The following is a 14781-nucleotide window of genomic DNA, read 5'->3' as shown; positions in this document are numbered from 1 at the left end:
TGATACCTAGGATAGTGCAATAGCCCAATATGCAGCTTTTATACCAAAAGCAAAAGGATCAAAAAATTAGAATGGCTATTAATATCCAGGAGTGGGCCAATGATGTGATAAAGCTAATTACTGAACCAAAGAAATTAAATCAGAGGGTCTGGTTTGGCGAGAACTGTCACTGCTGCCACTACAGCTGGTATAAGCAGTGTGCAGTAATAAGGTAGCATTATGTCTACGTAATTAATGTACACTCTGCTTTCAACCCTATCAACTGCAGCTGTCTCAATTACAAACGGCTGCCCTTTTCCACTTAGAAAAAAGCAATATAAAGAAAGGCCTTGGGAATTTAAATAAACACACAAAATGTATATTCAATTGAAAACCATTACTGAATGCACTTTCAAATAAAACAAAAATCTTTGAGTGTTTTCCAATCGAGGTACCTCGATGTTATTTAGAGTGTAAGGATTTTGTTTCTTTTAACTGTATTGTCTAATTCTGAGAACTTACATTTTCACCTGGTTCTCGTAAGGCTAGAAGCCCATGTGACTGAAGCAGGTAATGCAAAGCCTATAAAGATACTGCAATCATACCTAGATGATGTTGGCAGTGAGTTATTTTTTTTTTCTTTCCTGACAAGCTTACCCTGTTTGTTTTCGAGAGAGATAATGTGAGTTGCTGTGTGGGATTCTCACTGCACATTTGTGTTGCTGTAATCTTTTGATGTTCAGATCAAAGCTAGCAGCCTCTTTCCTAGTTTTAGCCTTCTCTAATTGGTTCTTTTTTTATTTTATTATACAGGAGACAGTCTTCATTGGGCTTCTATTCTGACATGAACAAAGAAGTCACTCAGGGATTATTATCATTGCTTTTTGTACCTCTTCTATAGTTTACAGTCTTGGCACCTAATCGATGTGTTAATTTGTTGTAGATCTCTATAGATTTTTGCACATCTGCTAAACATCAAGCAATTAAAATTTGTTTCAACGGCTGGACAGTAATGACTATTGATACAGTCTGATGGAAATGCAGACATAGGATTATGAATTCCAGGAACATACATATGTTGCATAGGAAATCTTTAGGGGGATTCCAGCAGAATTTCGCAAGATATGGATTTCTTAAACCAGGTGGGATTATCTCAGAATCATTTTCAAAAAAGCAGAAGGGTTGAAAAATCATGCAAAATTTTGTTTAAGAATTTATATTAGGAATATTAGTTTGTCTGTTTTTGTTTTGTTTGGCTGAGATGCAACATATAAAATTAAATGTAAATGATAATAAATATTCAAGCAAATCCTATGAAGGGTTATTGACATTTATGTGTCTGGAATGACGGGAGACAGGTAACATCAAGCAAAAATGACAAAACACATCCAGCAAAAAATGAGCAAGAAAAAAAACTCCACTCTCAAAAAAATGACAAGAAATGTAAAAAAGAAGAAGAAAAAAACAAAGAAGAAAAAAATCGGAGGGTTCCTTGTCATGCATATCAGTTTGTTATAAAAAAAATACCTTCATCCTCAGCACCGTCATTATCAGCTAAATCATCATTCTGTTTCTTTGAAAGAGGACCTAGGATCAAAAATGGAAAAGATGGGGCACAGAGAAAATACAAGAGCAAACAAGTCTCAAAAAGTGCTTTAAAGACACAAAGAATCCTTGGTTTTAAAAGTGATACCGTATTTAATGGAAAAAAGAAAGAAAATTAGAAAGGAAGATATAACCTAAAATTTTAAAGAATCTGACAGGTTTTTAAGATCTCCAAAGGAGCAAGATAATAAAGAAAAAGTGGGCCCTACTGATATATTTAACAACCTATAATAATAATAAAAAAACATTGTCTACTTAACAAGAAGGCCACTGTTTTGAACAAGGTAAATATCTCAATCTTTTTAATGACAGGACATTTTTTTTATAAAAAAAACAACACAATTTTCTTGTGTTTTCTTTTCACAATTGTCTTGGGAGACAATTCAACCACAATCAATATGTATTTACATCAAAGCAGCCAGTGCACTGCACTGTTATTTTACACCATGCTGATGTGAGCTGTGGTCATTTTGAATCCAGTCATGATCGACTGTTGAAGTACTTACCTGACCAAATGTGACTTAAAAGAAACATTGATTTGATACAAGCAGTAAGCAGATCGCTAATGCTGCTCATTCTCTGATGGTACCATGTTTGCTAGTATCAAGATGAATACAAAAAATCAAGAAAAAATAGATAATTAAACTTCTCTGTTCTTATTTAAAGGATTGTTTCAAATTCAAATAATTTATTCTTATGTAATAAATAGTTCATAATTAAATTAATAAATGCTGTTAAAATGTACTCACCCTGTCATTCCAAGCCCATATGACTTGTTAAACTCAACACATGTTCTTGAGTGAGCATACATTCCACTGTGAACAAGTTTCTCTCATAGTGCTAATGAACAATCAAATTACATTAAGACTTTCACTGAAAAATGACTTGAATTTCAAGGAATACTTTTATGACACTTTTGGGTCTCTGTGTAACGTGTGTTACTACCAACAGCTATTGCATTGAAAGGTCCAAGATATTGATTAAAGTCTCTCAGTTTGTGTTCTGCATATGAAAGGTTTGAAATGACATGAAGGTGAGTAAATTATGACAGTTTTTATTTTTGGGTGATCATATTATTATTAATGTTATTATTATTATTATTATTATTATTATTAAATACCCTGTGGCATCAATTATTTATTCTTAATTCAGAAAAACACAGCAACAATGAAATGTATCTGAATAACCTTAGAGAAGAAAAAAATAGAATAAGAAAAACTTTGGGAAAGAGTTAAATATCAACACGCTCATCATTTGCTTGTAACTCTGCACAGTAATGCAGAACTGTTGCATGAGAAACATTTGCAAAATAACAACGCACAAAGTCTGAGGCTGACGAAGATTAATACTGTTTTCCAAATATTTGTTTTGTACAACATACTCACACATGTACACCACATACAGATGAAATCTTGCACACAAAAAGCACATTTTAAATAAGCCAGCACAAGGCTTATGGCCTTTAGAGCACATGCAGGCGTGTGTGTTCAAAAGGGGTGGGGGTTTTGGGGGATGAAGCAGCTCTCTCAGCCAAAAGTCAATCTGTCCATTTAATCAGGCAGCTGGGGCCAAAACTCATGACCCACACATTCTAATGGACCACACTGGGGAAGAGAGGGGGCCGTGTGCTGCATTGCGTCCATTTTGGTTAACTCCAGATACGGGTGGATAATGACAGCTGCTGATTTTGAGTAGGAAGCAAATATCATTGTTAACATTTAGGTGCTCTTCCATGCCGACCTTGCCTGAAAAATTAAGAAATATGAATATGCAAACAATAGCCTATATTTAAACACAACATATATGCTTTCAATCCGATGAATCGTGGCTGCATTTCCCAAAAACTTTGCCAGCTTAAGTTGATTGTAGAGGCCATTGGCAGCCCAGGTCAGTTGATTCCCTTTGTTATACTAAGAAACAAATTATTAGAGAATGTGGGAGGTGAAGGTTAAACATTTGATTAGTTTCAAAAGTAAAGAGATATTCATGTAAAGCTAAAACTAAAGCACAATATTAAGTATTTTTATATAGCTTTATATTCAAACTTTTGGCCTAACTCGTTGTAAACTGAAGCAAATATCCACATAATAAGGTCACCAACAGTAAGCGTTTAAATTGAACCTTTGCAGAACTTAAATACATTTTGTTTCTTGTTTTTGACTTTGAAATTTGATGTTGATGAAGTCAACAAAAATGGTAATTTCACAGAATTAGGACCAGCTGCATATTTATTTATTTTTTTTATTTAAATGTTAATTAAGATTTGAAAAAAGTTATTTTGTTTGATTAATTATTTAAAATTTTTAAGACAATGCATTTTAAGTGATTTCAATCATGTCAACAGCCATGCAAAGTAAGATAATGCTATTTCAAATGTTTAAATAAATACCAAAGTATAGACAAAGTATAGACCATATTCTTGGGTAAGAAAATAACATAGGTAGTGCTATAACAACTAAGCACGCAGATTAACATCAACTATAATAAGAATGACCTCAATATCCCTGTCTTGCAGCCTCATAGTTTCACAGCTTATTACAGAGAATGATTTTTATCAGTAGATAATTGCTTTGAGAGCGATTCACTATATAAGGTAAAGAATTCCAGTGGTGCCCAATATCTGGCTGACACGAGGGCCATGTGTGAACTGAGCTGGCAGTCAGGGCTAACCAAGGCCTGGTTTAAAGTTAATCTTACCATCAGTACAAAACATGTTTGCAAAGACTGACTTTTTCTGTATCTCAAAAAGCTCCTTTGAAAACTATTCTATAAGTTAGGTAAAAGTTGTCAGAACAAAAATATTATATTTTTGCTGTGGCACCCCTGACACTTTCATTTATTAATAAGAAGTGTTTATTTTTGTACTATTATTATTATTATTACAATTCCTGACAAGGGTTTAAAGAAATGTTCAACCTTAAATTAAAATTCTGTCATTATTTACTCAATCTCATGTAGTTTCATACTATGTTATTTATTATATGTGCACACTCTTTTTTTTCCCCCCATATAATTATAGCTCATACTGGAAAAAATGGCTGAAGCTCACAAATAGAATTTAAATATACACATTTTACATGCACCATTTTATGTTTGTGGAATGGAATATGAGATTTGAGAGCTGTAGCAGAGGGGAACATTTTCACTTTCAGTCTGTTCCTCTAGAAAAATCATATGACTTCAGAAGTCTTACAAGTCATGTGGACTAATATTGTGATGCTTGTATGGTGTTTTGTTGTCCTTTTTGCAACAGCATAGATGTTTGGAACAACACTTTTCTTTTAAAAGCCATGTTTCACTCAAAAGGTATTCTTCATTTAAAACACAATCATCTTACAATGTAAAAGCCATTCTCATTCTAAAATAACAGTATTTATACCGTGTATTGCAAAATCAGTCCATTATAAGCAAACATAATATTGAAACATCAAGTACATACTGCCTCCTGGAAGCTTGCACATGTTTTGAGGTACCATGTGCATTTATTCCCCACACCAGCCAGTCAATTCAAGCACTTATAGGGGTTACGTCCTCCACTGAAACCCTCTGTGTAACAACTACAGCTAGATTCACCTGTCTCTCTCTCTCTCTCTCTGTCTCCCTCTCTCTCTTTCTCCACCAGGTTATAGTCTGCTGATCAAAGGCAGCAGGGTTCACTGCAAATCCACTGCATGAGAACAACTACTGCAAGATCATGTGTCCAGTTGAAAGTGTCACACATGCACAAACAAGCTTCATGATCTGGTGCTCTTTCATTGTCATAACATGCTAGATTGATTTATCATCATTCAACTCACTGGCTCTGCCTACAAAAGCATTTCCATATGCCTTCTTATGCCGTCATCGATTGGTATTCACCTCAGACTGATAAATTGCTACTTCATGCCCTGCCACTGTTTAATGCACCGCTAAGATACACCCAACTGCCAGGACTCCGGGATACTGAATGGGAATCAATGCTTGGAGGTGAATTGAGTTCAGACTGAGCTCACTGACATCTGAGCATTTGTCAAGAATTTATTTGGGAATTGAGAACTGGTTCTTATTTAGAATCGGCTCCATAAGAAACATAAGAATTGTTTTCCAAACATTGTCCATTCGTTTTCCTCAAAAGAATCGTTAACGGAAACATCATTCAATTCCTTATGACATGGCAATTCAAATCCATTCCTGGAGGTCCACCATCCTGTAGAGTTAAGCTCCAATCCTAATCAAACACACCTGAACAAGTTCATTGAGATCTTCAGAATTACTTGAAAATGACAGGCAGGTGTGTTAGAGCAAGGTTGGAACTAAACTCTGCAGGTTGGTGGCCCTCCAGAATTGGATTTGAAAAGGCCTACCCTACGATTCCAATGACTTGTCAAGAATTCCCCTCACAATATCTCTGAGCAATCACATGTTTAAACGGTAATTAAGAAGAGTCATAAGGAGTCATTACAATCTGAAGAGATAGTTTTGATCTCAAATCCAATGTAAATTTTACAGGAGAAAATGCCTAAAAAGTAGATTAGTATCATGAGCCTTGACTGTGCCCTGCATGACAGAATGCAATAAGTGCTGATGAGTATAATCACATACTCAGCTGAGATCTCCACGAGATGTATGTGCGCTCTGCTGGGAACACATTTAGCTTCATGAGCCTGGGTAATTTACCCAGTAAAGGGCCTAGGATTTTCTGGATAAATAACTATGAAACAGGTAACACCTGCAAGAGAGTCACTATTTTCCGAAAAGCCCTGATACACAAAGGCAATTGCATTTTTTCAAATGTTTGATGGGACTGACTGGGTGAATCTCACAATAACATGTCCAGGTCTCATAATAATTCAAAATCTAAAGAAAAGTATAAGAAAATATATTTTGCATTAAGAAAGTAGGCCTAATTTTAAGATTTGTTGTATTATGACATTATTTTCATGACAATTAAGCACATTTCACCCCATATTTTTGTATTTTGCATTTTCATATATCAATTCTCATTAAATGATTTCTGTATTACAGTAAAACATACTGAATATATATATATATATATATATATATATATATATATATATATATATATATATATATATATATATATATATATATATATATATATTTTTTTATTTTTTTTTTTATTTTAATTTTTTTAATCAAAATAAATTAAAGGCAGTACCATAAATATGCATAATTGTCCTAAAATATTGTTACAGTGCAAACAATCTTAATGATCCCCCCAAAATAGGCCTAGTTTCCTTTGAGCAAAATATAATTTGTTTTTTCATTCTTTTGATTTAGGGTGAAATGTGACCCAGACATGTTAAGTCCTGTGCGACTCTTATAGAACCTGTCTAAAACAAGTTGTGGTATCTGTAATGATCCATTTTCTCGTCACTGTCCACAGGTAAAACAAAATTAAAAATAAATCTTAAATATGAGAGTAATCAAATGCATGCCTGACAAGCTGGGCTGTTGTTTCATTCTGCTCTGTTTTGTTGTTCGTTCACGCTTCTGGCAGTGGTTGCTATTGATCTCCTGTAACACATGCAGCTTAGATCTGGTTTATCTTTCACTCTTGTCTGTTTTCCTGTAGCACAGACAGTCCAGACGGGAATAGGCTGAGGACTCTCTCAAATGAAAACATCCTCTAGCCACACTTGGGGATGCATGTTAGGGCAGGGAGCAATGGAAGTGCTTTCCTGCATGCCTGCCTAGTACTGCCTAGGATTCTCACAAATCCAAGCTAAACAAGCCAGAGGATAGTAAACATGCATAGCTAAAAGCTTTAGCATCCCCTCCATACTTGTGAAGAGAGAATACACAGTGATCTGATGGTCAGAAGACATTTAAGACAGAAACAGCAAGTGGATAAACAAAGAAAACAATGCAAATCATATATATATGGATGTTTCTTCAACTACAAGCACTTTAATGTCACCTTCATTTAATATGTGGTGTAAATGCCATTTTTTTAGCTCATAAAAATTACACAAATTATAGAATTCCCCTGTGTTGCATGTATGTCCACTTTTGGACATTGTAAATAGAAAAATTAGATAATCTATTGGGAGTATAAAACTTATTAAAGGAAGTTTATTTTCTAAATTTAAACATGGCCAAAATGATCCATAGTTGACGAATCTTCATACAATGCTGTGTTTCAGCACTGTTTATTTATTATATAATTCATATTTATTATAATTGTTTCCATTAATCATGGTATAAATAGGGCGACTTTGTCAAATGAGAATCCACCCATTGCACTGCACCACTGTTCTATATGAGAACATGTTGACAGTCTTCACACTTACTCCCTACTTACTCCATTTTCTCTGTTTCTATCACACTGCTTTCTAATTCAACCAAAAGACAGGGAAATTGTAACATCAAAGAGCAATCAGCTATCAAATAATTCCAAACCCAAGCGGTAAAAATGTTTTATAATTAGAGCTGGTAAATTTAACAAGTTAATTTCTGTGATTCATATTTTTCTTTTTATAATTTAGCTTAAACTTTAGTGTATCTGTGGCAGGGCGGAGGGCGGGGCCGGGTCGTGATCATACACACCCGGTCCCTTATCAGACTAATCAAGCCTCCGAGAGACTGACTGAGTGTGCTATTGTTTGTGTTTATGTTTACATTTCAACGGCGGTGACCGTCGTATGTACGAGAGAGAAATTAAAGTACTAACCTCAAACAAAAGACAAACACACACGACGGACATGTCCGTAAACTATCTCTCTCTCCCGCACAATCCTCCACAGTCGAACTTTATCCCTCTCGAAGGCTTGATTAGCCTGATAGGGCTATTATTATTAATAGCCCCAGGTTATTATTATAAACACAAGCCTTGTCTGAAGGGTTGAGGAGGAGGTGTTGCTACAATTTACAGTGAAGTTTTTGGTTTTGCTCAGAGGACAGAATATAAATTTAAATCTTCTGAACTAATAATGCTTAATGTGACACCATCAGATGTCATTCTGTCATCTTTTACCCTTGCTACAGTATATAGATCACCCGGGCCTTATTCTGATTTCCTTGGTGAATTTGCAAAAATGTTATCAGATCTTGTAGTTACTGTAGATATAGATTTAATTGTTGGTGTCTTCAACATTCACATAGATAATGAAAATTACACATTGGGATTAGCATTTATCGATATTCTCAACTCTCTTGGAGTCAGACAAAATTTAACAGGACCAACTCTTCGCCATAATCAGACACTAGATTTAATTCTGTCATATGGAGTTGATGTTGATAATATAGAAATTCTACTGCAGAGCGATGACATCTCGGATCATTACTTTGTCTCATATATATATATATATATATATATATATATATATATATATATATATATATATATATATCTTATATATGCTGCAATCAGCTAATGTTACTCAATCTACACCACGCTATCATTCAGGTAGAACAATTATTTTGACCACTAAAGATAGCTTCACTATTAATCTTCATACACTCAGTAAACCCCAAAGCCTAGAAGAACTTACAGAAGAAATAACAGAAAATAAATACAGTAATCTCTAGCACTCTTGATAGTGTAGCCCCCCTTCGATTAAAGAAAATTAAAGAAAAACACCCTGACCATGGTACAATGATCACACTCATGCTCTCAAGAGATCAGCTCGGAAAATGGAGCACAAGTGGAAGAATTGAAAATTAGGGGTATTTTGCGGTGCATGGAAGGATAGTGTCTGTAGCCACAGACAGGCATTAAAAGCTGCCAGGTCAGCATATTTTAGTAAACTCATAGAAAATAACCACAACAATCCTAGGTGAATAAAATTGTCTCTCATAGCACCTCAGAAAACAGTGTCTCATAATGTTCCTCTCATGCAACTTCAATCCTTCACTGTCATATGACTTGAAGAGCTAACAAAAATTATCGAAACATTAAAAGCCACAACATGTTTGTTATATCCAATACAAACCAAGCTCCCAAAAGAGATATTCCCTGTATTATCAGAACCTCTTCTTAATATTATTAACTCCTCTCTACCCTTAGGACATGTCCCAAGAAACTTTAAAATGGTAGTTATCAAACTGCTTATTAAGAAGCCACAACTTGATTCTGGAGAATTAGCTAATTATAGACCGATTTCATATCTCCCGTTTTTGTCAAAAATACTAGAAAAGGTAGTATCCTCCCAAATATGTTAATTTCTACAGAGAAATAGTATATATTAACAATTTCAGTCAGGATTTAGGCCCCAACACAGTACAGAGACCTGCACTTATCAGAGTTACAAATTAGTTGCTCTTATCATCTGATCACGCTACATTTCACTTCTAGTACTTTTAGATTTTAGTGCTGCATTCGACTCAATAGATCACGACATTCTCTTGAATAGGCTGGAGAATTATGTTGGCATTTATGGAGTTGCATTAGCATGGTTTAGGTCCTATTTAGCAGTGCAACAGGGATCCGTTTGAGGGCCTCTACTTTTCTCATTGTATATGCTTCCCCTGGGGGATGTTATCAGGAATCGTGGAATAAGTTTACACTGTTGAAATGCCAATGAAACCAAAATTGATATTTCTTCAAAACCTGATGAGATTTCGCAATTCTCCCAATTAGCAGAGTGTATCAATGAAATAAAAGATTGGATGGCCATACATTTCCTTCTACTCAATTCCGGCCAAACAGAGTTACTAATTATTGGAACAAATCCTCTAAAATAAGCCCCTAAAATATAATTTGACTATCAATGGATGTACAGTTACATCATCTTCAACAGTGAAGAACATAGGTGTTATATTTGATACCAATCTGTGATTTGAAAATCAAACTACCAATGTTTGTAGAACAGCAGTCTTACACCAATATAATTTTGGCTAAATTATGACACATGCTCTCTGTTACTGATGCCGAAAAACAAATTAATGCGTTCATGACCTCAAGACTACTGTAGATTATAGTAATGCATTACTGGGAGGATGTCCAGCAAGAACTTCGATTGGTTCAACATGCAGCAGCCAGAGTGCTGACAAGAACCAAGAAATATGATCATATTAGCCCCATTTTATCATCGTTAAATTGGCTACCATTTAAATTTCGTATTAATTAAAAAATTATGTTAATTACGTACAAAGCTTTGAGTCTAGCAGAAGTAGCAGTACTTAAGTGACATTCCACCATGCTATATTCCATCACACTAATTATGATCGCAAAATTCTGGCATGTTAATAGTTCCTAGAATATCAAAATCCACAAAAGGAGGTAGATCCTTTTCATATTTGGCTCCTAAACTATGGAGTAGTCTCCCTAAAACTGAGATGCAGAAACACTCACTCAGTTTAAGTCTAGACTAAAGACTCATCTATTTAGCCAGGCATACACCTAATTTATCCTTCAACTCACAATTAAGCTGCTTTAGTTAGGTCTGCCAGAGCCAGAAACCAGAAACATTGATCATGATGTATAACGCTGCAATAAATTGAATTGAGTTGCTTAGGAGACCTGGCTGGATTAATATAATCCTCTCTTTTAAGTGGCGAACACGTAAGGACGTTGTTTATACAGCATAAACTTCAGAGCAATTTTAATGTGTTTTCTGTTTTTAAAAACATAACAGGGGTCTGACGGGGAAAGCTGTGCATTTCGAGGCTCTCAATTTTTCACCACGAGGTGTTATCCCCACTTGTTCCAGTTCCACAGCCTCCAGATTTGGAGCTCAGTGTGTGGGAGCCATATGGGATTTCGGCTTTGTGTCTGAGAAGTTTGGAGTGCGAACATTACCATGCGCATCTTGAGCCTTCGCCATTACAAAATGCTATATTTGAGAATTTGTCATTAGAAGGTAAGGAACAAATTGGCCCCTTTGTCCCTATTGTCTTTTTCTGTGCCATTCTGGGAGAATGCACATGAATAAGGAAATGGAGGAGCGGCTTCAGCCTTTATCTCTCTCCCCTCCCCATTTGAATTGAACTGCTCACGGTGGAGGGGATCATGCATGGGCTGGAATTAGTTTACTGTTGTACGTGCCTCGAACGTCCGACAACCAGAATATAGTTCAGTTTTCCCCTCAGCTTTTATATAGCAAAATATTTTTTTTATTATTAAAAAACGCTTCCCAAAATCTTCATAACCAAGGGTCTCGAGATATACATAACAGAATTTGATGTTCATCAAGCACAAGTGTACACAAAACACATGTGAACAAAACACCACACGTTGTCCCCCCATAAGAATGCTGGGGCCATTGTGGTGAACCTGCTTGCTCTCAATTCCCCTCCATGTTCACACATTCTTCCCCGTTCTATGCTAGGATGATGGTTTATCTGGGGTCCTCTGCTGTCAATACAGAGTGACCGTTTTTTATAATTGCCTGATTGAATCTGGCCTGTCTCCATGACCAAAGGTTTCGAGACATGCATAACATAATTTGATGTTCATCGGGAAAAAGTGTACACAACACACAGTGAACATAAGCGCCACACATTGTCCCCCATAAAGAAGGCTGGGGCCGTTGTGGCAAACCAGTTTTCTCAAATAAAAATTCCCCCCAATGTTCATACACTTTCCCCATTCAAATACCAGCAAAAAAGTTTATTCTATCAGAGGATCTGCTATAGATACAATTCAACTGGGTACTTTGAACGATAAAGCATGGTTATGTAATTGAATGTTTGTGTTCGGAAAGCTTTGTATTTGATTTTAGAAATTCACTCTCTCTTAGAAAAAGGAACAATAGAGGAGATTCCCCCTTCTCAGAGAGAATGCAGCTTTTATAGGCATTATTTCTGGTCCCAAAAAAAAATCGTCAGATTGCATCCCATTCTGGATTTTAAAACATTTGAATTTCGTTCTAATGAAATGTAAATTCAGAACGCTGATGCAGAAACAAATAATGTCACTAGTACAGGGGACTGGTTTGTGACAATAGATTTGAAGGACGTTTATTTCTATATTCAGATTGTGCCGAAGCACAGGCGCTTTCTTAGATTTGCTTTCGAGGGCAAGCATATCAATTTTGTGTCATTCAGTTCGGACTTGCACTGGCACCACGCACTTTCACAAAATACATAAATGCAGCATTGACACCCCAGATGCTTCAAGGCATCCGCGTTTAAAATTATCTTGACAATTGTTTGGTGTTTGCCCACTCAGAGACTTTGGCTACCCAACATCAAGATCTCATTTTCAGTCATTTGATCTAGGGCTGTGAGTAACCTAGACAAGAGTGTCTTGTTACCAGAGCAACAGACTGTTTCTAGGTGTGGAGCTGGATTCGCGAACGATGCAGGCGTGTCTGTCTCCAGTTCGCGTTCTGTCATGAGTCTAGCGATGTTCAGAATGGGACGCATTTTCCCTGAAAGAACATTTCACAGGCTTTTGGGGCTCATAATCATGGCTTCCACTGTCATTCCCCCGCATGTTGCATGCGAGAGCTTTTAGTACTGAATGGACTCCACAAATGGACTTCAACCACTGACCATGCATTCCGTCGCTTCGGTGTGAAATGTGGGTGCTACTGAACTCTGTTACCATGGAAATGGAGCCACCTTTTGATTTTGGGAATTCCGTTGGGACAGGTGTATCACAGCAATGTTATAACAACAGACACCTCCTCCACGGGTATACGAGGGTTGTCCAGCCTACGGGTTTGGACAGGCAAGTGGCAATATTGGAACATAAACTGTCTGGAGATGTTCACAGTGCTTTTGCACTTAAAGATTTTACTCACAGAGATTCTGGGCAGCCATGTCCTCATCTGGTCAGACAACAGAAAGCTGCTTTCCTACATCTATCGCCAAGGAGGAGTGCATTCTTATGCCATGCTGACACTGACTTGTAGCTTTATACGTTCAAATGGCATATTTTTGCATCTTGGTGTACAGCATGAGGAGAAAGTCCAGTTCACTTCCCTGTCGGTACAGTGCTGGATTTTTCTGCAGGAGAGTTTTGGGACAGGGTTGCCACGGCAATGCTTAAAGTTTATGTTGCCGCCACAGCGGCTGAGCATGCACTTATAAATGGAGTGTCTGTCAGTAGACATTCTCTTGTCTCTCATTTTATTTGTGGGGTACGCAAGCTTAGACTTGTCCCATCCTCGTTCCTTTATGGGATTTATCTGTTATTTTAGAGGTGTTCACGGGTGCTCCGTTTGAGCCCTTTGCAACAGTCGTTGACAAGTTTCTGATTCTTAAAACTGCCCCGCTGGTGGCATTGGCATATTTTAAAAGGTTTGGTGATTTGCATGCCCTGATGATTAATCCCTTCGGTATGGATTTTGTGGCAGTGTGTTCAAGAGTGGTGTTAGGACCTCGCTTGGACTATTTGCCCAAAGTCGTTTCTACATCATTTCACTCGCAGACAATTCAATTTTAGGCTTTGTATCCTCCCCATTTGAGTCGGAGGAGCATGACAGCATATGCTTTTTCCAGTTCGGGCGCTGCGAGTTTATGTTGACCATACTAGCCAGTGGAGTAAGTCAGAACAGTTGTTTGTGTACTTTGGTGGTACAAGGTAACAAGGGTGTTTCGGTGTCCAAGCAAAGACTGTCTCATTGGCTTATTGATGCAATACAAGTGCTTACAAACCTTAAGGTATTCAAATCCATTCTATGAGGAGCATTGCATCATCATTGGCCTTGGCTAGATGTCATTGGAAGACATTTGTATGGCAGCAGGATGGTGCTCTCCACATACATTTGTTAGATTTAATCATTTGGACAAGAGTTTGTCTCAAGTTCTCTCTGTTGGATCAGGAGTAAGGAGTACCTTTTTGAGATTTCTATTTCATTAGCTTGCTTGGGCACCACTGTAAGCTTTCCACACAGGCTTAGAGATGGCAGATACTGTTTGCATATTGTCATTGCGCAACGTCGTAGTTTCCTTGAAAGGGAACGTCTCAATGTCAACATAACCTTGGTTCCCTAAAAGTGAACGAGACATTGCATAGCTGGCCATACTCTCTAATTGCTGCATAGGCTTGTGCCTTTTACAGAAAATTTGGCGAGATGGTGCCAAGAGCTTGCCTATACCGAGCCTGTGATGTGGCTTCCTATTGGTTTTGCTTAAGGGCAATCAGCCGCTTGATTGTATACAGTCTTCAGACCATGTGACTCAGTGACATAGCCCCAATTGTCATTACACAATGTCTTGTTCCCTTTCAGGGAACCAAGGTTCCATTCGTAACGAGATGTTTTGTTGAGGCACTCAGTAAGATGAAAACTAGTTATCCACACCCAG

General features: G+C 36.9%; 1 protein-coding gene across 10 annotated transcripts in view; it reads right to left on the bottom strand.

The window, feature by feature from the left end:
* Nucleotides 1-14781, bottom strand: part of LOC127633080 (neuroligin-1) — a 257977-nt gene that overhangs the window by 165103 nt on the left and 78093 nt on the right. For 3 of the 10 annotated variants that reach the window (XM_052111957.1, XM_052111966.1, XM_052111959.1), the window contains one exon: nucleotides 1507-1566. The exons of 4 other annotated variants lie outside the window; for them this stretch is intronic. In XM_052111957.1, the coding sequence (XP_051967917.1) occupies nucleotides 1507-1566 (60 nt within the window). Of the gene's footprint in view, nucleotides 1-1506; nucleotides 1567-13629; nucleotides 13647-14781 lie in introns of all 10 variants that reach the window. 3 more of the 10 variants (XM_052111965.1, XM_052111961.1, XM_052111960.1) reach the window with 3 other exon arrangements.

This window comes from Xyrauchen texanus, chromosome 39 (assembly GCF_025860055.1).
Source record: "Xyrauchen texanus isolate HMW12.3.18 chromosome 39, RBS_HiC_50CHRs, whole genome shotgun sequence".
In the NCBI taxonomy this organism is placed as follows: Eukaryota; Metazoa; Chordata; class Actinopteri; order Cypriniformes; family Catostomidae; genus Xyrauchen; species Xyrauchen texanus.
This window is presented reverse-complemented; position numbering and strand designations above follow the sequence as displayed.